At 33.7% G+C, this 25,704-nt stretch overlaps 1 protein-coding gene across 3 annotated transcripts in view; it reads right to left on the bottom strand.

Moving 5' to 3' along the window:
- Window positions 1-25,704, bottom strand: part of LOC111508863 (protein D2) — a 33,750-nt gene that overhangs the window by 3,885 nt on the left and 4,161 nt on the right. Inside the window, exons 1-2 of one of the 3 annotated variants that reach the window (XM_023164492.2) lie at window positions 8,922-9,037; window positions 8,436-8,678 (exon numbers count right to left, since the gene is read on the bottom strand). In XM_023164492.2, coding sequence (XP_023020260.1) covers window positions 8,436-8,678; window positions 8,922-8,927 — 249 coding nt within the window. In that variant the 5' untranslated portion in view covers window positions 8,928-9,037. Of the gene's footprint in view, window positions 1-8,435; window positions 8,679-8,844; window positions 9,038-25,704 lie in introns of those variants that run through there. The other 2 variants (XM_023164491.2, XM_074173843.1) reach the window with 2 other exon arrangements.

Genomic DNA, 25,704 nt, shown 5'->3' with positions numbered 1-25,704 from the left:
TTTTTCTGGTGAGGGAAAAGTGTTTCCAATGGATTGATAATCATATTTTGCAAATTTTGTCAGGAAATGCACCACACAAGAGAAGAATATACTTCCATTTCCAAACAAAAGTACAATACAAGAATACTGTAATGAATCTGAAGCCTTCCCTGACCGATATCTCAGCGAGCAAACGCATAACTCATCGGCAATGCACTCGATAAGCCACCGCGAATAATCTAGACCAGTGCCGAAATCCCTAGAGAGATCCGGAGCGTTCGTTGACGATATAAAAAGGCCGCTCTCCGTCCCGAGGAGTAGTCTGTACTTAGAAAGTGAATTGTGCGTTTAAAGAAATAAATCTAACTATGAAGATAAATTAAGCGTTAGGTGCTAAGTGTTGTATATAAATTAGTTGTGAAAGTGAAATATTGTTAAAAATAAATTTGTTTAAGACAGTTAATTCTTTAATTCATTACAATACGATATCAAACTTCAGGTTTTATTCAAAGACCTGAAAAAATACTCCGCTGACAAAGACTTCAGGGAAGTATCAATATATTTAAGGCTAAATTGAAAAAAATCCTTCTGACCGGTAACTGGAATACTTCATGTATTATATGGTAGTTATTTTGGCAACATTGTATAGAGTAGTGGCCAACACTGACAAAGGATAAACCCCGGCTACTTGTAGTAATAGTAATACCACGTAGTGATGTGCCGAGTCGCTGTTTTGATGGATCGAGTCGACTCGAGTCAGTTTATACGGTATTCGAATCACGACTCGATACCCTATTCAAGACCAGTACTCGAATTTGTATGTTTGTTATTCGAATATTAACTCGAGTCCGGCTGGACTTGAGTCTAGAAATTCGAGTCTGAAAATTCTAGTACGGAACTAGAGTCCGATTTCAGAACAAAAGAGAAAAATGAAAAGGAGTGAAACAGCGTGTAGGTTAGGTTGAGCACAATGACACAACAATAATAAATCCATAATTTTTAATGAAAGATAATTATAAACATGAAATAAAAACATAGAGCATAGGAGTTCTACGGAGATAAACAAAAAAAGAACATAATCAAATATACTCACGACTTAAACCAGATATTAGTAATTATTTATTTTTTATTTATTTAAGTACCTAGTTATTAGTAATTTGAGACAACTTTAAGGAATCCTATACATCTAAACACTAGGCAGATATAGTAAGCATTAAAATCAAACCATTTTAATTTTACAAAAGTAGGAACACAAACTCAACAGCTTAGAATATAACATTTGGGAAGGTATCCACCTAAGCAAACTAAACCGTACTCACAATATCGTACATAACTAAATGAATATATAAAAAAACAAAATAGAGATAAGAAAATAAAAGTTATTTGAAATAACTGTTCAAAAAAGTATTTGGTCAACTTTCTTGGACTCCAGTCTATTGCAGCGTTGGTTGCATACACTCGTTTCGAAGGCACAGAAGTGGCTGGAATACATATAAATACTTCAAAGCTGTTTTATAAAGGCCACTGTTGGTGATTTTGCGAAGTTCCCAAAAGTTCAGTGGATTGGCTTTTCTATCCAAATACGGTAGCTCTGCGTACTGTTTCAACATGATCATTGCTGTTGTTTGGGGTTTTCCATGCTTGAAAATTCCAATACCCCTTTATCTAAATGCTCCCATAAATTCTCGCCAGTCACCTCTGAAGTTATCTGCTGGGAATCTGAAGATGAAGTTGTAGGTGTTTCGAGACATGAAGTAGATGGCAGTAGAGATCTATTTGGCACCTGGAATTGAGCTTGAATTGTGTTTCCAACATCATCAACTCGTCAACAACAAATTGTTGACCATTATCTGCATTTGTCTCGATGCCAAAACCAGCTTTCTTAAATCTTGGATCCATGAATGTTGCTTCAGCAACAGTTTTGTTAATCTCATGACCGCCAAATCTTTTATTGAAAACGTCCAGTACCTTTATTTTCAACCTTCTAGCGACTTCAGAATTAGAATTGCAACTTCTTAGTCCCGTTTGTACGCCTCGAAGAATTTATTCTTTTGTACATTCTTAAATTTAATTTGCGCAACATGTTGCTGCATGGCCGAAAATCGATACATGATCCTAGAGCGATCTAATATCGTTTGTATTATAATGACGTAACATAACCTTGAAGTAAGAGTTAAATTGCGTGGGGAATCCCGGTATCATCGAAAAGCTATGTAGTTTTAGAAATATTGGATGTGTTCTTAAAAATACGAAAAAAAGTTTAAAGCTCGTTCAAGTTTAAAAATGGTTGAATGAGTGCATTATGAACAAAAAAAAAAACAACCGTAGATTGCTATTGATTTTTTATATCGACAAAGAAAATTAATAGGATATTTTTTTTTCACTTCGTATCGTATATTTTGCGTAGGAATATACGATCGTACGGTGGGCAGCCCATCAAGTTACCATAAACTGCCAAATTTTCCCAAACGGAAACCAACCTTATCATTTCGCTATAAAGTTCAAAACCGATTACTGAAATTTGACAGATTTGTATAGCTTGACGTGCTGGCACAAATTAAGTATAGTACGGTTGGCAACGCTTGTACGAGCGTTAACCACATTCGAATACGAGAGTCGATTCAGTTCAATTGTACTCGCATAAATACAATCGAGTTAGCGAGTACGAATCGATTTTTGCTGACTCGAGTACCGAAATCGAGTCCGGCGTACTCGAATCAAAATAAATTGGTATTCGAGTAGGCGAGTTCTAAAGCAGGAATCGGGTCTGCATGACTCGAGTCAAACCGTACTAGGCACATCGCTAATACCACGGGAATTATTTTATGTAATGGATATTTTGATAATTCAAGTATCAAGACATTGATCGTGGCTATTAATGTTACACTTCACAAAATAAAGTTTTCTAATTTTATTTTTACTGAATGTGAAATCTTATTCAGTTATAGATACATACTGAAAGTTTGAAAATAATTTATAAAATTTTCTTTTTTTTATATTTTTATTGAATACTAGCTGACCAAGTAAACGTAAAAAAATATAAACAATATTTCGTCAAAAAAATAGAAAACATTTCTGGATAGGTACATCCTAATCATTCAGCAGCATGAACTATACTTTGCGACCTATTGTCATTCCTACCAAATATACAAAAAAAAACATAATAAACGGTAAAGCCGTTTTTGCTAAAAAAAAAGATATTAAATTTCTCAACTGTAGATATTTTATTTGGAAATTTTCAATAGGTAATAGAAATACTCGATACATGTTTCAAAAAATGCTGTTTTGGAAAACAGGAAGGTAGAGTGTATCGCAACACATGGAAGATCATTCAAAACTATAATTAACTCATCACTCGAAATTCTATAAGATCCAGCACAAATTTCTTTGAAAATCAGATTCGTGTATAAGGATATTCTATCTTGAGCTATAAATAATAATTACACAATGAGGACAAATATCAAACGTGATTCAAAGAGTGTTGGCCGAATTTGATTTGAGAAATACATCATTTATAATGAAAATTTACAAATTGAGTAAAAACAACACCTCAAACTTTTAAGACGAACATGTGCGATTATTATAAATTCAATTTGAACGTCAATAATATTCCATCACAATCGCTTCCTCTTAATTACCGTAAGTATTAATTTTCTTAGTACGAATTAAAATTGGGAAATTGATTACTAGTAAATATTTTCTGATAAATTTTGTATCTGGAAATGATAAGACAGTGGTTTGTTTGTTTTGTTTTTCCAATGAAGTTATTTATGATTAGGTTGAAAATTATAATAGAAAATCAAATGAATGAATATGAATTATAATGATTATGGAAATGAACAAATAATAAACATCTTCAAAGACCAGAACCGAACTATAAGAAAATACACTGAATTTTGAATTTCCAATCCTTAGGTGACCCAAATAAACTGAAATTCCACTAAAAATAAAGATACTTTATGATTTCTTAATATTAAGTATTTCATCTACAACACTGAAAGATTTTTTAGGTCTTTTATAAAATTTTCAAATAGATTCATATGTTATGCAGTTATGCTGTAGATTGCACAAAAAATTAGTTTCAAGTATCTACCTATAATTTTTACTGATTAATTCATTCTTCGCACACAGTATTGAATATTTTTTAGGGGAGTCTTCCAGACTCGTGATTAAACCTCTGCGTTTATTATTACATGAATCAAATAAACAAGAAATGAACGTTATTATCAATATTATCCTTTTTTCCGTAGTCCCGATACATTCGGGAGGGCGTGCCAGAATTATCAATCAATGACAACTCACCACACCGTGGGGTAAGTGATCATTGGAGCCGAGAATCATGTGCCCGAAACAAACGCAGTGAGCCAAGAATGATAGCCTTTTGCATTTGTCCGGAAAAAATTGCTGGCTTGGTGTGGTAAGCCAGTATAATTTTGGGATTAGAGAGAAGAGAGGTCAACATTTCATCAAGGTCTCCAAATAATCAAAAGAACCATCTTAATAGTGGTATGGATAGAGTCTGCGGAGATCAAAAAGAAAAATTTCGATCTTTCATCGGTTTTCCTCCTCTTTTCGGACATACTCGTCTCACCTAGAGCTGAAAACTCCACATGAATGGTTAAAATATAATTATTATCATTATTTCCTAAGATAGCACTGGTCGCTCCCTATTCCCGAAGCTCCGATACAGACATCAACTCATATTTTTGTTGCTGTAGTGGTGTAGTGACCTCTGCGGCTTTTATGTGGGCTTTTTGCTGAACGGGTTACAACTCGGTAACACCTCGTGCAGTTTCGAAAACTAAACCGAGTTCATCAGCCTCTCGGGCAGTTGCGTTAAAGAGAAATGTTCCAATTCCTGCTCTCTCATGATCGCGGACCATGTAAAGAAGAGATGCATCATTTTTAGAGTCTTTACGTCGAGTTGAAACAACTTCTTCCGAGTCCACTTCACTACTTCAAACGAACAGAGTTTGCGGGGAAACAAATTGAAACATTTCCCCGTTCTTGGAGATAGGAAAGGTCCGCTCCTGTAAAAACCAAACCAAAATCGGCTGCTGTCCGTCCAGCCATGAGTTGAAAAATCAGGGCAGAAGGCGATGACGATGTTCGGAAGTTCTTTCTACCAATATGTGTTCAGCCAATCTGGGCCTGGAACAGGAGAGTGTCGACGTTGACGTTGATAAATTTCCTTCCATAAGGATACCATCTGTTCATAGGTAGGCGGATTATCCATAACAGGAAGAGGCTCTTGGAAAAAATTTACTCGCGTAGCTTAAAGTTTTCCGTGATAGTTCTCGCTTGCCACACTAGTGTATTTTAGCAGCCACTAGCAACTAGCTAATACCTATTATGCAGTGCTGTTTGGTGGCTAGCAGAATTGGTTTCTACTCACACTCTACTTCAAATTTGATCTTGTAACGGGTTGGGGGATGAATGCCACCCCTTCTCGAGAATGGTAAATGTTTCGTTGAAAATGAGTCGAGGAATGGATAGTCTGATTAATTCTAAGCAACTTTTGTTCTGTAAAACTTTCCTTTGAAAGTCAAACGTTTTCGACTTATCCGCAAATCGATAAATCCGCAACAGAGACCTCTCTTAGATTAAGATATGGGGATGAGTGTATCTCACTTATAAAGGATTTTGAGTGGTATAAACGTTTCAAAGAAGGAAGAGAAAAATATCGAAGATATAATCCACGCCAGGAACGTCCTTTAGGACGCCATGATGATCATTATTTTTGATATCCAGGAAATTCTATATATAAATTGGCTTCCTACAGGACTAACAGCGAATGAAGAATTTCCTTGAGGTTCTCGCCATTCTAGAAAGGCAATCAGAGTTGTGAGTGAATAAGTCGCTGATGAATCACTAGGATGATACTTTAGCCTACACTGCATTGTTTGTTGGACCATTTTTTTGCCTAGTATCGACCCCTGTGTTGGAACATCCACCATACTCACCGGATATAGCTCCATGTAACTTTTTTTTGGTTACCCGAAAGTAAAGGAAATATTGAAAGAAAACAAGTTTGATACAGTGAAAGCTGTGAAGGAAAAAGCGACGAAGACTATGAATATGCTTTTCAAAACACTGTTTTGAACAGCGAAAAACTCGATTCAAAATTATTATTTATAAAGGGGATAAGGTGAATGTTGATCTGTTATTTTCTAGCAAACCTCGTATATTCCCCGGATAACAAAATGTAAAATGTTATCTATAGACAAGTATTGTGAATAGTTAGAATAAGTTTAAACATTTTTTCACCTTTGATAATTTAAAGGTCATCCTGAGCGAAGGCGGGTACGTATAAATGACGTATGAATGAAAGTAGATTGCCCATGAATTTTATATTTTTTTTTAAATAAAATGTTTATAATATTCAGAATCCTCTTCAGGAGAAAGTTCAAAAGTTATGTGAAAATACTTCATTATGTTATCACATTTAACAGTAATTCAGTAAGTTTCAAGGCTACAACATCTAAATAATTCAACAGAAAAGAATGTTAAAGTTCGAGGATGTATGAAACATTCGCAAATAAGTGTATTAAGTATTATTCAGAGAAATTTATTTATCAATCGATGCAGAGTTCACGAAACGCTGTGAGGTGAGGATAAAACTACAAAACCATAATCCATTTCTTAATATAGTTGCACCTTATTTGAAACTATTTCTCAATGTTTAATTCATTGAAAATATTCAACTCTTTTGCGGACAGTTCCTAAGAGAGGTGATACATCAGGCAATCTTCTGGCCAGTTTCACTTATTCCAATCTTAGGAAAAATTATAGAATATTAGCAAAAGTTAGTAAATAAACATGATATTTTGAACCACAAACAATTCAGCTTTCAGCCTTAAAGAAATTCATCTGATGATATATTCTATTTTCAAAAATATCTATACAATCATTTGAATTTGAAAGAAGTTAGCGTGGCAGTATTATCTCTGATTAATCAAAGGCTTTTGACAGTGTATATTATGGATATTGGTGCAAACTTTTCAGCATTACGGGATTAGCTGGTTTGAATTTGAGTTACCGAATCCAGCTTGCCTATATCAAACACTGTGTCCCACGGAAATCTGCTCCTGGGCCTGCCCTGTTTCTGTTGTATTTCAATGACATTGTTAAAATGAAAACTGAAAGACATTGTCGTATTTTCAGATTTAACGTTGGAAACTAATACTATTGGAGTGAAAAACTGCAAAAATTGTGTACCATGCCGTATTTGATGTTCATGCTAATTATGGTATTCTGTTCTAAGGAATCAGAAACATAAACGACTATTCAACTCCACAAATATGCCAATCGATACTTTTTCAAGGTAGGGAAAGGAATAGGTATCCTGTGAATAATTATTCAGAGAGCTTTTTTTATCTCGGAAACGGCATTCTATGGTATGGCCATATAATAAGCAAGAAAAGCCTAAAATTGTTGAGACCGGTACATGCCAGCGTGTTTTTAGATGCCTTCGATAGTTTTGAAATCGAAAATTGTGGAATGAGATCTATAAACGGTGAGAGATCTCCCATTGCTAATAGCTCATTCACACCAGTTAGTAATTACAGGTAAAAAAAGTTTACGTATCAGTCAGGTAGTAAATAATAATAGGACAATACCAAAATACTAGAAATTAATTTAATTACCAAGGTTATGATTAGTGTAGATGAATATAAAAACATTAACATAGCTTGTAAGTATCAATTTTTGTCGTCTCTTGATGATGCTAACTTGGTTACCAAAACACACGTTGAGAGACAGCATTTTTGGGGAATAGTGCTGTCAATATATCACTTATAGGGAAGACATTTTATGATATTCAGGAGTATTCCAACCTGCATTTAACGTTATTTCTGTTATTATTTTTTTGTGAATCTATATTTCACTTATATGTATTCATGTCTGTATTTTCAATACAGATGAGATGATAGTTTCATACAATAAAGTACATTTCGATTGAAATAATAATAACTTGAAAAAAATACAGATTTCCCTTGTAAAATTTTGTCTCAACAATACCTTGATGATTCTATGTGTACAAAACTTGCTTGTTAGCCATATATTCAATAACTCAAAGAAAAACAACCTTCAAAACCAAATAAATCAATAATAATAGCAAATAAGCTGCTCTGTTTATAAATATTTCTTATTGAAGGCTAATGGGTTCAATTGAGTTATTATCTGCGTTTCTATGAGAATTTTTTTCTTGTCACTGCCCTCGAGAAGACTTCCACTGAATATGAAAGATGTTGAGAAGGTTTCATATTCGAAATAATAGAGGTAGATATGTAAATGAAAAAAAAAAATGTAAACATTTGCATATTGCAAGACAATCTAATTCTGTGACGAATCAGTTCAAAAGCGTCCTCATTATCAAATTTAACGTATAAATGTTTATCTAAGCTTACTTCTTTTTCTTAATAAAAAAACTATGTTTAATGAGAAAAGTTACTCACCAACCAGTGATTCCATTCTCTGCTCTTAGGATTTTTTCTGCTAGGCGCATCTGGATCGGTGAAAATCAGTGTATAATAGTCTTTAGAGTCGGCTTCATATTTGACTTCAGGTGCTTCTAGAACTTGTTTAGGGGTGAGTTCGTTGCCAAGTCTTACATCTTTACCTGACTTATACTTGATCTCCAGCAGTTTATCAGGAGCGTCATTAAGAACATCCGGTACTACTTCATTTGATTTGAATTCCTGGAAAAAAAACAGTGATTTAGAATTTGAATTGGATATGAGTTTTGTTTATTTTGTCGCCTTTGGTACATAAAGAATTTATGGTTTTCTCAAATACCAAACGCTTTGTTAAGTTTTCTATGGTCACTTAGCATTCACGGGAACATGAAAATCAAAATCTTCGCACCTTCATTATACACAATATTGCCTTAAATATAGGAAATTATGGTTAGTGAAAAAGGTAATCGATATTATGAGATATACCTTCATGGCGCTAGTATTTGACAACGTCAAAATTGATTTTATACAAGGTATAAAATAATCAACTTATTCTACTTATTTTGTGTGACTTATTGAATATAATTCAGTTTTTCAATTATTTCAGAATAATATACAACAGAACATGTTGAGTTATTTTGAAAATGTGGTCAGTCAGTGACGGATAAATTGCCGACCAGTGGATCATGATCTTAATCTTCCATCTTGATTATTGAAGCATATGAAAATTTATATATATATATATATATATATATATATATATGTTAACTCGAAGATTCTCACGGATAAAGTATGATGAGCTGTTTTCTCGGGTTTCGCTCCGTGTTCTGTGTATTTTCTCCCCATAAGGATTATTTTCACAACGTTTCGGCAAAGTCTCATTTGCCATCTTCTGGTGATGTCTGGTTGATGTCTAGTTGAAAAAACCAGACATCACCAGAAGATGGCAAATGAGACTTTGCCGAAACGTTGTGAAAATAATCCTTATGGGGAGAAAATACACAGAACACGGAGCGAAACCCGAGAAAACAGCTCATCATATATATATATATATATATATATATATATATATATATATATATATATATATATATATATATATATATATATATATATATATATATATATATAATATATATATTTAACGAAAGTCATTTTTTGTGGAGGAAAAAATCAGTTTTTTATCGACCTTTTTTGGGTAATTGTTACCTTCCACAATCTGAAAAAGTATAAAAATTATAATGGAGAACTTTATACAAGTGTAGAAGGGTAAACTTTTTAGTTTACCCCGATAAGTTACTGCGTAAAAATCAAAGTATTTTTCACAAAGAAAAATCTTCTATTCATCAGTAACTTGTCGTATTTAACAATTTTGTCTATCAAAAAAATTATTAAGAAATAATACTTATCTTTTACGTTTCGGAGGCCAAAATCTGCCTCCGTCTTCAGAAATGGATAAAAATTCGAATATATACGCAGTTATTCCTTTTTTGAGAGCTTATTTCTTTACTTCTTCGACAGATGTCAAAGAAGTTTTGAAATATGAAATTATGTCAATGTTGTTGATTGACAACTGAAATCGGGTGAAATGGAATAGAACAAGAAAGATTACCAATGAGCCTCATTCTGAAAGACGTAAGCTAAAAGAGTCAGCGTATATTCTCATGTCTGGAGAGAACTGTATCTCGAACAGCTCCTTAGAAATAGCCCGTACTTGGCTACCCATCTTGAAGAAAACTTTGGATAGTGGCGAAATGGCAACAAACTGATATCGGAGAGTACCTTATATTACATCGAATATTTCAGTTGTCAATCAACAACATTGACATAATTTCATATTTCAAAACTTCTTTGACATCTGTCGAAGAAGTAAAGAAATAAGCTCTCAAAAAAGGAATAACTGCGTATATATTCGAATTTTTATCCATTTCTGAAGACGGAGGCAGATTTTCGCCTCCGAAACGTAAAAGATAAGTATTATTTCTTAATAATTTTTTTGATAGGCCAAATTGTTAAATACGACAAGTTATTGATAAATAGAAGATTTTTCTTTGTGAAAAATACTTTGATTTTTACGCAGTAACTTATCGGGGTAAACTAAAAAGTTTGCCCTTCTACACTTGTATAAAGTTCTCCATTATAATTTTTATATTTTTTCAGATTGTGGAAGGTAACAATTACCCAAAAAAAGGTCGATAAAAAACTAATATAATATATATATGAGAATCTTTGCGACTGGAGAAATGTACAGTACAGCAAAATGGTCAAAAAATCAAAACTCTGCTTTGCTTATTATATATATATATATATATATATATATATATATATATATATATATATATATTTTTGTTAAGTGTTCGGAATACGCCTGAGAAAGCTTATTGTATAGCGATTCAAAGTTCAGTTTTGTTGTTCTGTTACTTTGTAATTCTGCTAGAAGCTGTTAATAGAAACTACATGGTAAACAATGCATAAATAACCAACTTGTTTTTTTCCATTTCATGAATCAACAATCCCTTGCTGTATTCAAGAATGTTTGAATGAAAAATTGTGCTAGTATAGAATAGCCATGTTATTTTTGCAGACGAATTGAATCGCTCATTGTTAGTATTTCATAGTTTTTAATGCGGTCCTATCCATTTAGAAAAGGCTTTATTTTTTTCAACTAGGTAGAATTATTCATTCAACTTCATTACAATTCACATTTACAAATGAAAATTCAATAATTAATTTCATTCATTCATTATAATTATAATATCAAAATTTAACAAAATCTCCGCGAACTCGATAACAAATACTGATCTATTAAAATACCTTTCCAATGAAAATTGAGGAATGAAACTTCCTATGTTATACCACTTGTATTTGTGTTTTATTTGTGTTTGTTTGAAGGTGGCTGACAATGTTTCGTGGTGTATTTCATCAGTTAGGTCTTCCATTGTCTGTGAACTTTCAATGGCTCTTCGCATTGCTGAGCACAAGAAACACACACAGCGAGGAGAAATCAGCAAATCCGGAATAGCAGAGCTTGTTTGGACTCATACATAACATCAAGTGGGCTCAAGCTGAAATCATCCACAAAGAGGAACACTGGTTTAGGAGAAAATTCAAGGAAGTCTTGTATATGCTGTTCAACAACGCATTTAGTCAAGCTAGCGTAGAGATACGTAACATATGGAAACCTCTAATAAAGCGAAAAACGACCAACTCCCACCAAACCGTCATCTCCCGCTAAAACCAATGAAGCGGAGAGAGGGACGAGGAGATTGGTGAAAGCACTCGAATGATCTATAAATAGTCAGATCTCGGAGGAATAAGTCCAGTTATCACCCGAAGACGATTGTCGTGACGTAACTTGGTTTGGAATCTTTTAATTTTTATTTTTCATTTTTTGTTAATAATATTTTTTATTTTTTTATTTTCAGCTTTTATTAATATTTCAATTTTTTATTTTCTTGGTTGTAGCTTGTATGTTATTTCCTTGTAATTTCAGTTTTTTGTTTTAATAAAATTGTTATTTTCGGTTAATCTTTAATTTTTTTAGGGATTTCAAATCAATTTATATTATATTAGACAATGGAAGTCCGAACTGATGAAATACTTGTATTTGTAACTAACGTTACTGCAGTTTGAATATGTCTTTATAGAGGACGAAACTGCAGTAACGTCAGTTACAAATAAAAGTGGTATTAAAAATAGAAAGTTTTATCTCTCAATTTTCATGATGATCTCCTACCACTACATCCATCAATTTATATCGTTGTAATTTTATAATAATATAATAAAGGGCAATGCTCATTCGGATATTAAAACTTTAAAACGGTTGTTGCTTGAATAGAAATCTGTCAAGAAAATACGACTCCACGTTCAAATCCTCTTTGAGATGAAGAGTACGTAAGAGGCTACGAAAATTTATCTGGCCTATTCAACTGATTGCTGCCTCTGATGTGGAACAATAAGTAAGTAAAAGACCTAGCAAAAGCATTCGATGAGACTAACAACAAAATATACTGAAAAATTGAATTATTATTATTGTAGTATTCGTATCGGTTTATCGTCTGCATAGGGGTCAATGTATGAACGGTTCAGTTCATTTCTTGCTTATATATTCACATGAGTACTTATTAAAATTGTCATTAATTGGTACTGTGTGCATGATAAAGGAATTGGCATTATTTGGAATAGATAAGTGTAAAAGTTCAAACATTGATAATCTCTTGGTTTTTAGTTTCAATTTCAATCATAAACACGGATATTTCAGTACATTATATAACTGATTTGGATGGTTGTATGACTAATGAAAGGTGATATTCGAATGATCTTGATTCTTGATTAATAGATTTCTCACAAAAGTAGAACCAAGGAAATTCACAAGCCAGTGAAAAGGCAAAAAATCATAAAAAGTTCATGAATATTGTTAGAAACAAAATATTCAGTTTTACATTTCATTTTGAATTTAAACCTAACAAAATATTTAATCCTCAATCAAAAATGTACTTTTTTGTTGTTTCATAATTTCATAATTTGTATTACTTTCGTGTCTATATATTACAGTTTATGTTTTTTTCATGTTCATTTGAACTACATGTGATCTCTTTTGTTGAAACGTCTAATTTTATGGTAAAAAATCAACCTCATTTTGTAATAATATTATTGGCGATTGAAAATAATTGAAAAATGTCTGAAAAGTTATGAATTTGCTCAATTGGCAGTGAGTTAAGAATCTGGGCAGCTGTTAATGGTTCTTTTGCAAAATTCCATGTTCACTTCGTTTGATAGATGTTGTTTTTAATGATTCCTTAAAAATGGTTGTTGATTTAGTGTTGTTGTTGAAATATTAAATGTATCATTTTGATGTTCATTATTAAATCCTGGTTCAGTAGAGTTTACAGTTCGATTTTCTACAAATTACAACAGGTTACGGGCATTGGTCATGAAATCTAATTGTATAACTATTTTTTTGATTATTGAAAATATCGTACACCAGTGCCACTGTTATTGAATTAACTCCCTGCTGCTTCGAAATATAGAAGATTCAAATCAACAACGACGATGGAGAATATGAAAAAAAAACTTCAATATCCAAAAATTCAATGGCCGAATCTGCCAGTTGTGTAAATATCAATCAGAGTGAATTCATATTTGAAGTTGAAGGTTTTTCAACTTTATTCATCGAAAAAACTCAACGCCCCGTCGAAAATTCGGATAATAATAATAATAATTCATTTATTTCGCTTGTTAAAAAGTACATAACACTGGATAATTATATCAGTACAATAACAAGGAAAACGTCATAAGATTAAGTGCTTTTCATATACATATATTCAAACTCAAGTATTTTTCTAAATATTTCAAAAGAATTGAAATAAAAAGATGTGTAGACATATAAAAGTAGCGAAATACTACAACAGTAAAATTGAGGGTCATGGTTATAATTGAAAAGTTTAAAATAATGGTAATATCAAATAGTGACAAGAACGTCAACGAAGACAAAAAAACACCTAACCTAAAATTCCTCAAGGGTGTAGCAATTTTTTCTATGAGAGCAGCTTTCAGTCTTGAATTAAAAATATTGATATTTGGCGCATTCTTTACCGAATCATCAAGCTTATTGTAAAATTTTGGTCCAAGAAAAAGGTGGCTTTTTTGGTATATGGTGGTTCGATGCATATGGGGTATTAATAAGTTTTTAGAGCGTGTAAGGTATTTATGCTGATTAGATATAAAATTCATAAATATAAATACCCGCAACGGTGAGTATTTTGAGTTCTTTGAAAATGTTTCTACATGATTGCCTCCCAAAGTTATGAAAGAATGGGAAGAAACGACTGCTCGAACAAACAATGATTGAAATTATTTTTTCAATTCAGTGCATTGGTATAAAAGTTTGTCTTCAAACACGTTTTTTAATCGATTGTTCAATCTGAAGAAAAACAGCGGCGAACAATGATTTTTACCATAAATATCAATCAGGTAAACCTCTGTGACGCCACTGAAATTATTATCCGTAACCTGATCTCATGAAAAGAAGCCCCTTATTACTACTAACAAATACAACAAGTTTCATTGAAATCGGCAAAATTATTTTTGAGTTATTAATTTGAAAAAAAAATAGTAAAACTTTGACACATCATTACTCGGAAACGAAGCATGTTAAGAAATTAATGACACAATTTTAGATACATGCTGTATATTGTTATATTCTGCTTTTGTTTTACACAAATATCAGTTATGAATTATGAATTACCATCGCACTATTGCCTGGCTATAAAAAGAATATTGATAAACCTCAATTAGGTATTCAAAATGCTTAGATAACTAGATACTGAAATATTTCGAAAGCGTTTTCATGAAATCATGGTTTCGGTAGGAAATTGAAGAATTTCCGACCACCCTACCTATGTCATCCCTCTTCTGTTTCATTCGTATTACCTAAAATATATTTAGGTGAGAAGCTGATAAATGAATGATTTCTGCTGGCCCCCCTCCCTCTCCGCAGCTATAGGTACGTAACATTCGAACATAAGTCATTCGATAGACAAAGACCACTATGAGGGCTATGCCATTAGATAAACCACTATGAGATGCTTTTGCCTAAAAGCAGAGAGAGGACTTTCACAGAAACAAAAAGCAAGAAATACCTGAACCAAGTTCATCAGCCGTATAAAATTAAAATGCGTCCAAGATACAACACTCGTGAAGAAGAGAAAGGAGATCAGGGACCAACAATAAACAGAACAAAAAATAATAAAAAGCCACGGTTGCGTGTATATTCCAAGGAAGCATTTTCACTTTCCAAGTATGGGTATGTTCGGCGTTTTTTTTTCCAATGGTGTCATATGAAATTTTTGAGTCAAAAAACAATAAACTGACTTAATCAATATTAGGTAGGTAGGTCTAAAGTGAGTGTTTCTATTCGATCCTCCACCGCAACTCATAACGGTTTATTGTGGCTCACACCTATTCACACTCGGCCAAATAAAACCAGCTTCTTAACGAAGCCGATTAGTTTGTATGGTGAGTGGTCTTTCAGGTCAGATGGTGAGAGTAGGGATCTGCCGAACTCAAAGAACCTGATTCGGTCCCCAGCGGGGCAGGCACAAAGTATATGCTCTGCAGTTTCATCATTTTCCAGACAGAGGCGACACACACTGTCTTCCGTCAGTTCAAGTCTCTGCATGTGATGATTCAAATGACAGTGACCTGTAAGAAGGCCTGTTAGACATCGTAGTTCATCCCTACTGTAGTCCAACAACTGTTTGGAATCAAGCTTCGAAGGGTGAATAAACGCCTTGGAGTGAGCCAGTCCTGGAAGATTCTGCCAGAAGTCCATAACTCTTCTTGCTATCCAGGTTTTAAGTGTTCGTTTGGCAAAGTCCAAAGCGATGCCAATGACAGGTTCTGGTCTTTTTTGGCAGTTTTCTACCAATTTAGACCTTGCTCGGTGGGAGCCAAGAGCTTCCAACGCCGCTTGACTGTCCGAGAATATTTTTATTGACTTGCGAGTGAGGTTGGATTTATCTAATCTTTCCGCACACAATTCAATAGCGTAAATTTCCGCTTGAAATACAGTCGCATAAGTTCCTAGGCAGGTACATAACTCTATCCTGGGTCTCTGCGACTGAAAACACCTGTACCAGAACCGGAAGGTGTTTTTGATCCATCTGTGAACCAACAACTATCTGCTCTCAATATTCTTTTCTCCCGCAAGGATCCAGTCCTCTCTACTCGGGAATAGTACTTTATAAGGCAGTTCGTAGTTGACAGTTGGAGGTTTGAGGCATATAGTCAGAGGTCATTTCCAGAATGCTGTGACTTCCAATGTCAACCAACAGTCTGTTGCACTCTGCAATGAATTGATTTGTGCAATTGGCAATGTGCACAAGTCTGTATGCAGTCCATCTAGCCTCTTCTTTCCAGAAAAATGTGGAGAGGAGGTAGATCTAGAAGGATCTCCATGGCCGCTGACGGTGTGGTACTGATGGCACCACTGATAGCCAGACAAGCCTGTCTCTGTAAGCCAGAGAGCTTCGCTTGGGCCGTTTTCTGTAAAGCCTTCGGCCACCAAGCAATTGCACCATACGTGATTATTAGTCCGACAATCATCACATAAATCCAATGGATTTGTTTGGGACCTAAACCCCAAGTTTTACCACAAATCCTTCGACATGTCCATAGAGACATGCTGGTTTTGTGTAAAACTTTTTCAAAGTGAGCGTTCCAGATGAGTCTTTTATCAAGGACAATGCCAAGATATTTCACCTCCGTTCCAAATGGAATGACCGCACCATTGAAGAAAAGTGGCGTTAGATCGTCCAATTTCCTTCTCTTGGTGAAGGGGATTAACACAGTTTTGCTGGGGTTGACAGACATCTGCTCCCTCAGGCACCAAGTGTGAACAACGTCCAACGCGCTTTGGAGGATATTACAAGCTACCCTTCCCGACGTGGACCTTGCCAGAATGACAAGGTCATTTGCATAAGCTTGCAGATCAACTTTTCTTCTGTGGAGGGAATCAAACAGACTATACACCAGGAGCGACCACATAAGTATTAAGTATTATTTGTTATACAGATTAAAAAAAATATAATTGAAGTGGGCGGAAATGAGCAAAATAATACTTATATCTTTTAGATATTCAGTCAGAGGTATGTGTACTTTGAAATGTAATATACGCCGGTAAATAAACACGAAAAATACGGCTTTCTTAACTTTTTCTGCTCGTAAGTGAAACGATAAAAATCGTTAATATTTTTCAAACCTATCTCATTGAATCCAAATTATCAATAATAGTCGCTTTCATTTTTTCATCTTTAGTTATTTACATTATGAAAGATTCGAATTATGATACCTATAATTCATATCTGAGAGTTCATTATATAGGGTCCGTGATCTAACAATGAGAATCAACAGATATTGCAGAGCTTGAATATTACTGGAGTTAAATCCCACCACACCGAACCCTTATTTTTAACACCTCGACACGTGTTTCAATCACCAGGTGAGCATCTTCAAGAGGAAGATACAACTAAATGAGATACAGTATTGTCCTTATTTATACCCTAGATACCTCTGCTAGGTACTTGCGTCTTGATTAATTTTACACCTTACCTAATCTACTACTAGTCTTATTAAATTAATTTTACAATCTTGCTTCATCTAACAGTCAGGTAAATCTGATAGTAAAATATTATTTCAACAAGCTATATAGCATACTATAAGGTATTGGTCCACTATCATTATTCATAATATTATTATGTTTACTTATTTCTTCACTCTCATAGGCATCTAAATACCTGTTGTTGTTAACTTGTCTAACCAATCTCAACGAACTAAAGACTGTGGAATGGTTTTGTTGCAAAATATGATGGGCGACTGCTGATTTTTCTGATCTTCCATATTTTAGGTGTGCTAAGTTTTCCTTATATCTTAATAGATCTTTTAGTCTGTCTATAATATTTTGCATTGCAGTCCTTACACTTAATTGATTCAAAAGATCCAATAAAAGTCAATAGTGAAAATATTAAATACTCTCCTAGTGCTCAATTTTTTGGTCTTATTCCAGATGAAAATGTTACTGTTATTTGTGTGAAAGGACACTCCTTAATACTTCTGACAATATCAGCTATACTGGACGTGGAAATTTTAAGTTAAAAGTGCTTATATATATACGAAGAATTTTTCATGGATCAATCGGAAGATAATTCATCAGTGTGTAAACCGAACAAGAGTATACGGTCTGAAACAGTTTTCTCTTTATTTGGAACGTTTCTGACTTTCATTTCAAACACTTAAAAGCAGACAGATGTGTTTTTTGCAGTGAAATCAATGGCTTCAAAATTTTTCTTGCCTTTATTGTCATGTATACGTTATTGAATGTTATCAATATGATTTTAGAAAAATTATCTCCATGTATTGAAATTACTGCGAGGTCTGCTGAATACTTTGTTGGTATGGAAATAAGTCGGAATAGAAGCAAAAAACAAATATTTATCAGTCAAGGATACATATAGCGATGTTTAGAAAAATTTCAAATGTCAGAATGTAAATCAAATGCAATACCAGCCGATCCAAGTTATTCTAAATGCAGCTCAAAGCCCCCAAAATGAGAAAGAAAAATAATATATGAAAACTATTCCGCACAGAGAAGCTAGGATGTCTAATGTTTTTATCGGTTATCAATCGTCCAGATATATCATTCTCAGTGAGCAGAGTTAGCAGATATTTGGAAAATTCAGAAAAGCAGTGAAACGTATCTTCAGATACCTTGAGGGTACCAAAAAATACAATGGAAGCGATGCATGTTTAAAATATTATTCCAAAGCGGATTTTGCAGGAGACGTGGATACTAGATAAAAAACAACTGGTTATGTTACCTTATTATCAAGTTGGCCAGTTATATGGTCATCTCAACGGCAAAAGTGCGTTGCAAGATCCACGACTGAATCTGAATATATTACAGCTTCGGATGCCGCAATGCAAATAATATTGTTGGAGTTTCTTCAAGAAATTGACGTTGACGCTTCAAATCCAACATAAATTTTTGTTGATATAAGTGTTATAAGTTTGGTGAGCAATAATGATCATCACAAACCAACAAAACACATAGATGTCAACTATCAATACATAACACATTATGGGAATGAAACGTTTTGGCTTTCTACTTTTCCATATTTCTACGAAGAAAAATGTGAGAATCTTCTAAAGAAAGCAAGGAAGAAATCAATTTCAAAACAGTTAACTCTACACAAATATGTAGATCATGCAAAGAAGTAACTTTCAGACACGAACTCGAAGAAAAACCCTCTCGAAACGGCTACTTTCATATAAACATTGAATTACATGAAACAAACATACTTTCGAAACAATTACTTTTCTATAAACACTGCATTATAGAAAAAACACTTTTATTATGGTTATGGAATTGAATCAGATCTCATTCGCAGTATTGCTAGTAAATGAAACAGGCTGGATAACATTATAATAAAAAACACTCATTCATTCATAAAATTACGACTTTATGTCACGAATGAGTTCAATCCACTCATGTCATCAATGACAGTACGTAATGACATTCATTCGCTTATTTGATTAAATCTCAGCCATAGGAATCTTATTCAAAACAATTTATTGTGAGATTTTCACTAAACAGAGCAGACACGTCTGAAGAAGCCATTGTATGGCAAAACACGTGTTGCGTTTTTGTAAAACCGTTTAGAAAAAATTTCACAATGATGTGTTTTTGAATACGTTATGGATTTATAGGTCAATTCCATCAAAAATTATAGGAATCTTAAATTGCGAGAGGCATATTTTTAGGAGATACAATTTTTGGAAAGAAAGGTTTTGGTTTTCTACTCCTCCATCTATCTACAAAAAAAAAATAGGAATCTTCCAAAGGAAATAAGGAAGCAATCAATTTCAAAAAAGTAAACTCTATTCATGTATAGATCATGCAAAGAAGTAACTTTCAGACAAAAACTGGAAGAAACAGCTACTTCCATATGAATATTGAATTACACGAAAGAAAAATACTCTCGAAACAAATAATTTTATATGAACACTGAATTATACACTTTTCTCTATTCAGTTTGTATTCCAAACATTCGTTATGAAATTGAATAAAAATAATGATAATGTCTTTATTCATCACAATAAGAAGTACAAATTAAAAAAAATCAAAGAAATGAATAGGCGGAGTTCAGCTATCAGAGCTGCTTTTAAACCCAACCTCAATTGCTATGTATTTTTATTATTTTTTTATAATATTCGGATATGCGAGAAATTGCCAAAATCTTTTTGCATATGCCGTGCCCTATCACTGTCGTCTAAGAATCATGTCTTTCAACCTTTTCTTAAAGTTTCTCATTGAACTTTCTTTAAAGTATGTGGGGATGGTGTTATACAACTTTGCCGCATTCGAGTTAACATTGCTGTGGAATGCCTGGGAATGAGCAAAGTATGCCTATTACGAGAAGTGCCACTGTGTGATAGTGCAACCAGTCTTTCACGTAAGTAAGGCGGATATCCCGAAACAAGAATTCTATACGTGAAACTAAGCATTCATTCATAAGAGGAATTATGTTATTGTTGACACGGATCAACAATGACACACACAATATTAATTTTACTTTTGGGACCAAATAACATGACCTGGGATTTCTTTGGGTTGATAGTAAGATTATGTGCATAGGATACATCGTATAGAGTTTTAGGTTTCTGTTAATATTTTCATTAGCGAGTGTAATCTCTTTAAAGCTGAATGAACTATACAATTGATTATCATCGGCGTAGTGATGTATTTTACCAAAACTAACAAGTTCATGAAAGTCACTAATATAAATTGCAAAAGGGAGCGGTCCCAGGACTGAACCTTGCAGTACATCAATTTTTTTTTATATTATTGTTGATTGGTTACCATCAACGTGAGTTGATTGGGTCTTTTCGTAGAGATAGCTATTCATAAGTGATACTGGATTATGGTTGAAACCAAAGCACTTAAGTTTTATGGACAATAAAGAAGGAGACATGTGAAATTTCCTTCATCAAGTGATTTGAATGATTTAAATATGTCGTCAGTGACCAGACTCGGAGCCGTAGTAGTGCTATATATAGGGCGAAATCCAGACGGAACGGGGGTAGTAAGATTTTACGTAATCTGTGATCTGTTCTTCAATGATCATTTCAAAGGCTTTTGAGACGGCAGGAAGAATACGTATAGGTCTAGTATCAGAGAACTCTGAGGGATCGTTACATTTTGCCAATGACTTAACTCTAGCATGTTTCCATTGGGAGGGAAATTTAAGTCTCAATGGCAAAGTTGAAGATATATGTTATGTATTCCAATAAATGGGGCAAAACTAAATACCATATTCGGATTGTGATTTCATCAGAGCCTATAACATTATTACCGATTTTATTAAAGTGCGTGTTCACTTCATACGAGTCTACATTATAAAAAATAAACTCTGGTTCGTATTTAGGATTGTAATATGTTTCGCATACAGATATTTGACTGCCAGTTTTTTTAAATACTGGTATATGAATGAGATGTTCGATCAGATCATTCAAATTTTTCAAAAACGGCGGAATAGCCGAAGTTTTATTATCTCGAAGTACTTCAAGAGATCTGAAAGTATTCCATGCAGCCTTAGAATACTTCTGTCGAAGTACATAATCCAGATAAACAGTTTTTTCACGGCGGACAGCACTAGAGACATAATTACGCAGTTCTTTATAGTATTCCCAAGATCCCGGTGTTCTCATTCTTTTGTATCGTTGAAATGTTTTGTTTCAGTGCAAGCATTAGTTTTATATGGTATGTTATCCGGGGTTTGGGGGGCTTAGTAGCTTTAATTGTGCGATTAGGAATATGTGTATTGAAAATTTGTATTAAGTTATCATTTAAGAAGGAAAGCATGTCATCAACATCATCTAAAAGAGAAATACTGCCTCAGTTGACTTGAAATAAATCTTATTTAAAGGATTTTACCTCAAGATTTCTGAAATCACGGTAACTAACAAACTTTTCATATTTTGTTTTGGGTATATCAACCTCAAGAATGATAGCAAAATGATCGGAAACACCATCAATATCAATAACATCTGAGGACAAAATGTGCTGTAAGATATCATTTCGCTGTGAGACACTTGCCTTGTCAGCTCTGCAGTACCAAATCTGGACAACATTATAAGAAACACAAATATATTAAATATATCGTTTTGATGTTGATGATTGAAACCTGATTTAACAGAGTTGACGGTACGAATTTCTACAAACTCCCAAAAATTAATCTATTACCTTTCAATTTGAATAAGACATCATGTTTTGTTTTTCTGTCTACTATTTTATCATTTATTTTTCATATTTTTCATTTGAGTTGTCCTCGCAGTCAACATAAATGCAACTGATGATGTATGCCACAGTAGTAGACGAAACGTATGGTAGCACTAGTTTCATTCGACCGCGACTTACTATCCCGGATTTTGTTTTCTCTAATCAGGTAAGCACTACCATCAGAGGGCGTTACAATACCCCTGCCGGGTGAAGTGTCACCCTTAGAGGTAAGACCCCTCCTAAATGACGTATCATCCTAAGGTGTGAATTTGGACATTTTCTTTCATCTATTCAACTAGTCATTTTTCTGAATTATTCCAAGTGTTCACTTGGAACTGAACAAAGCAAGAACAAAGACAGTGACGAGACATGGGACTCAGGTAGATTACGAGCCCGTCGTCAAGTTATGTAACTTCAGTTTCAATTGGTTCTTGAAAATTACTTCAAAGCAGAAGTCGACACGTAGAACAGATGAAAACCACAGACACGGTTCAACCCGGACTACGGTACACCATATATACAGGGTTAGTCAGAATGAGACCGACAAACTCCGACTACAGATTCCTCACCTCATTTTCAGATGAAAATTTTCTATCAAGGTATGTCCAGAAATGCATCCCCTTTAAGATACAGGGTGTCAAAAGTACGAGAAAAATTTAGATTTTTTTTTCTCTAAAACTCCCGGAGAGAAAAATTTCAAACTTTGTGCACTAATCAAGGTTTATCAACGTGATAATTTGAAGTTATTATTTTTAATTTTCGTAAACCAGTGGCGTAGTTACGATGGTATGTGGTCATCTTTTCCCTCATATTTTCTTTAGGTAACTGAATTGACAAATGAGCATTTGACATCAGATAGGTTCATCGATACTCAACCTAAAATTTATAACATTTCATTTTCCTAAAAGTGAAAGTATCTGGGATATTTGCGAAAAACTTAAGATATGTCCTGAGAAGAGACATAACATCCTGCGTGCAATAATCGCATGATGCAACATTCTTATAACATATAGGAATAATTGTCAAACTCCTGAACATTTTTTAATGTTGGGAGTATTCATAACATAGTGCAGGTAGGTCATAATGAGACCTACACACTCCGTTTTTTTCATTCGTCATATTATTTGAACGAATCGATTTCGTAAATTCACCGATATGTTACCATACATTTCTGCAAAATGAATATTTTACATCAACTGACAAACTCAGCCTCAAATTCACGAAATCGATTCGTTCAGATATTCAACAGAAAATTGAAAAATTCCTCAAAATTGGAAACAGGCTAGTAAAGTAGACTAAATTCGATTAACTCATACATTTAATAAAATGGTAATTTTCAATTTTAGTTATTTCAGTACATTTATTTAATTGATTTTGACTATTCCATCATTTGTTCGAAACCATTCATTGAAAATCGGACTTGAGTATGAAAATTACAAAAAATTCAAATTTCGAGTTTTGTGTTGAAATTTAGGGTAAATCGATTTCAAAGCTGCACATTCCTGAGAGGATCAGGACGCAGACTGACCGGTGATCAGATCCTCACTAGATTGAGAAAAGTGACCATGGTTTGTCAACCTTGGAGTTGATTATTTCTCATAAGGATTCAGGCCCTGGTAGCAGAGCGCAAACGAGGTTTCAATTTTACAAATTATTTTTCAACGTACTACATCAACGCATTCAAAAATATTTATTCAATTACATATATTATTATTTTGTCTCTTCCAGTATCAAAATAAATTCAACTTTAGACCGAAACCCCAATTAAAATCAGTAAATGAATTGAAAGCATTAACCAGCACTGGTCTTCAATTAATTTGTTTTATCAATCGAGACCACAAGATAATTAAAAATAAAAACAAAAATGTATCGAAAAACTGGGAAAATAACAACAAATGCAGTGCATTTCATTGACCTCAATTCAATATTTTATGGTGGACGATGCATGGATTTCATTAGCCATTTGAAAATCAACAATTCAGTTTTCAAAGTGAAAAAGAACCCAACTTTCAATGAGAAGTTTTATTCAACTTGTCATTTTTGTAAGTTAGTTCGGGCCAAATCTTGCAACTGAATATGAATCACTTTTCCTCAAGCGATTGAGTTGAATTTTTACACACACGTTTAGTTTAGTATTGTATTGTTTGCTGAAAAGAATTTGAAAAATAACATGAATTCAATATAAATTCAATATGACAAACCGACCAAGATGAAGGAATTGATTTTCATGCACCTCCATGATATGGGTATTAAAAAAAGATCTGTTGAAAAGAATATGATCAAAAACATATCATCCTGAATTTAATATGGCGAAACGCCTAAGATATCGAACTAGTTTTTTATTGTTGGTTGAAAAGAATACGAAAAGTCACTCTCAATCCGATATGTCGGACCGCTCAAGATCACTGACTAATTTCTTTATGCACCCCATGTTATGGGTATGTAATGTGAAAGTTTGCTGGAAAAACAGAAAAATAACATGACGTCACTCTAAATCTAATATAACAGAACGATCAAAATGACGGACTCATGTTCTATGTCCTCCATGATATGAGTATCAAATGAAAGGGTTTGCCGAAAAGAATATAGAAAATGGCATAACGTCACTGTAAGTCCAATATGGCGGAACACTCAAGATGGATGACTAGTTTTTAATGAACTTCATGATCCCATGGGTATCAAATAAAGGGTTTGATGAAAAGATACGAACAATAACATGAGATCACTTCAAATCCAATATGGCGAACCGCCAAATAATTAAAAATTTAACCCATTTTAAAGGTTTATAACTCGCAAAGGTTAGAGATAGTTCGGTGGTACTCGATAAATTGTTGAAGGAACTATAACTAAAAAAATTAAATTGTAAACTTTCAATGATAATAACTCTTGGTTTTGTTTTTCGTTGATATTGAAAATGCCTACCCTGCTCTCTGTGTCTATCAAATTTGTTTTAAATAATTTTTCACACATTTCAATTTTCACAGCATACATTTCTTTGAATATTTTTATTCTCAAATTGATTTGATTTCATTACAACTTTTATCGGGTCTGACTATTTTGGAGTTCTGCAGGCCAGCAACTTGTTTTCAGTGAACATTGCTATTGTTATCTTATGGGAAAGTTGAAATTATTTCAGGTTGGGTCTTCCAGATATGAATCTCGACCAGATTGAGCATTTACGACAGAAAAATTTACAACTCCCACCTTACGAGTATGAAAAAATTTCTAATTTATCATAAAATTGAAAATAAACCTTGCAGGTCAGGCTTCCCAGATAAAAATATCCACCGCGTTATTCATTTTCGACAAAAAAAATCCAATCCCCACCCTTTGAGTATGGGAAAATGTCACAATTCTCATGAAATTGAAAATGAACCTTGCAGGTCGGCAGAAATTTTTGCAGGTTGGGCTTTCCAGATGAGAATCCCGACC

This window comes from Leptinotarsa decemlineata, unplaced genomic scaffold (assembly GCF_025532065.1).
Source record: "Leptinotarsa decemlineata unplaced genomic scaffold, Ldec_3_MD MMD2_tig00000505_RagTag_RagTag, whole genome shotgun sequence".
Lineage (NCBI taxonomy): Eukaryota > Metazoa > Arthropoda > Insecta > Coleoptera > Chrysomelidae > Leptinotarsa > Leptinotarsa decemlineata.
This window is presented reverse-complemented; position numbering and strand designations above follow the sequence as displayed.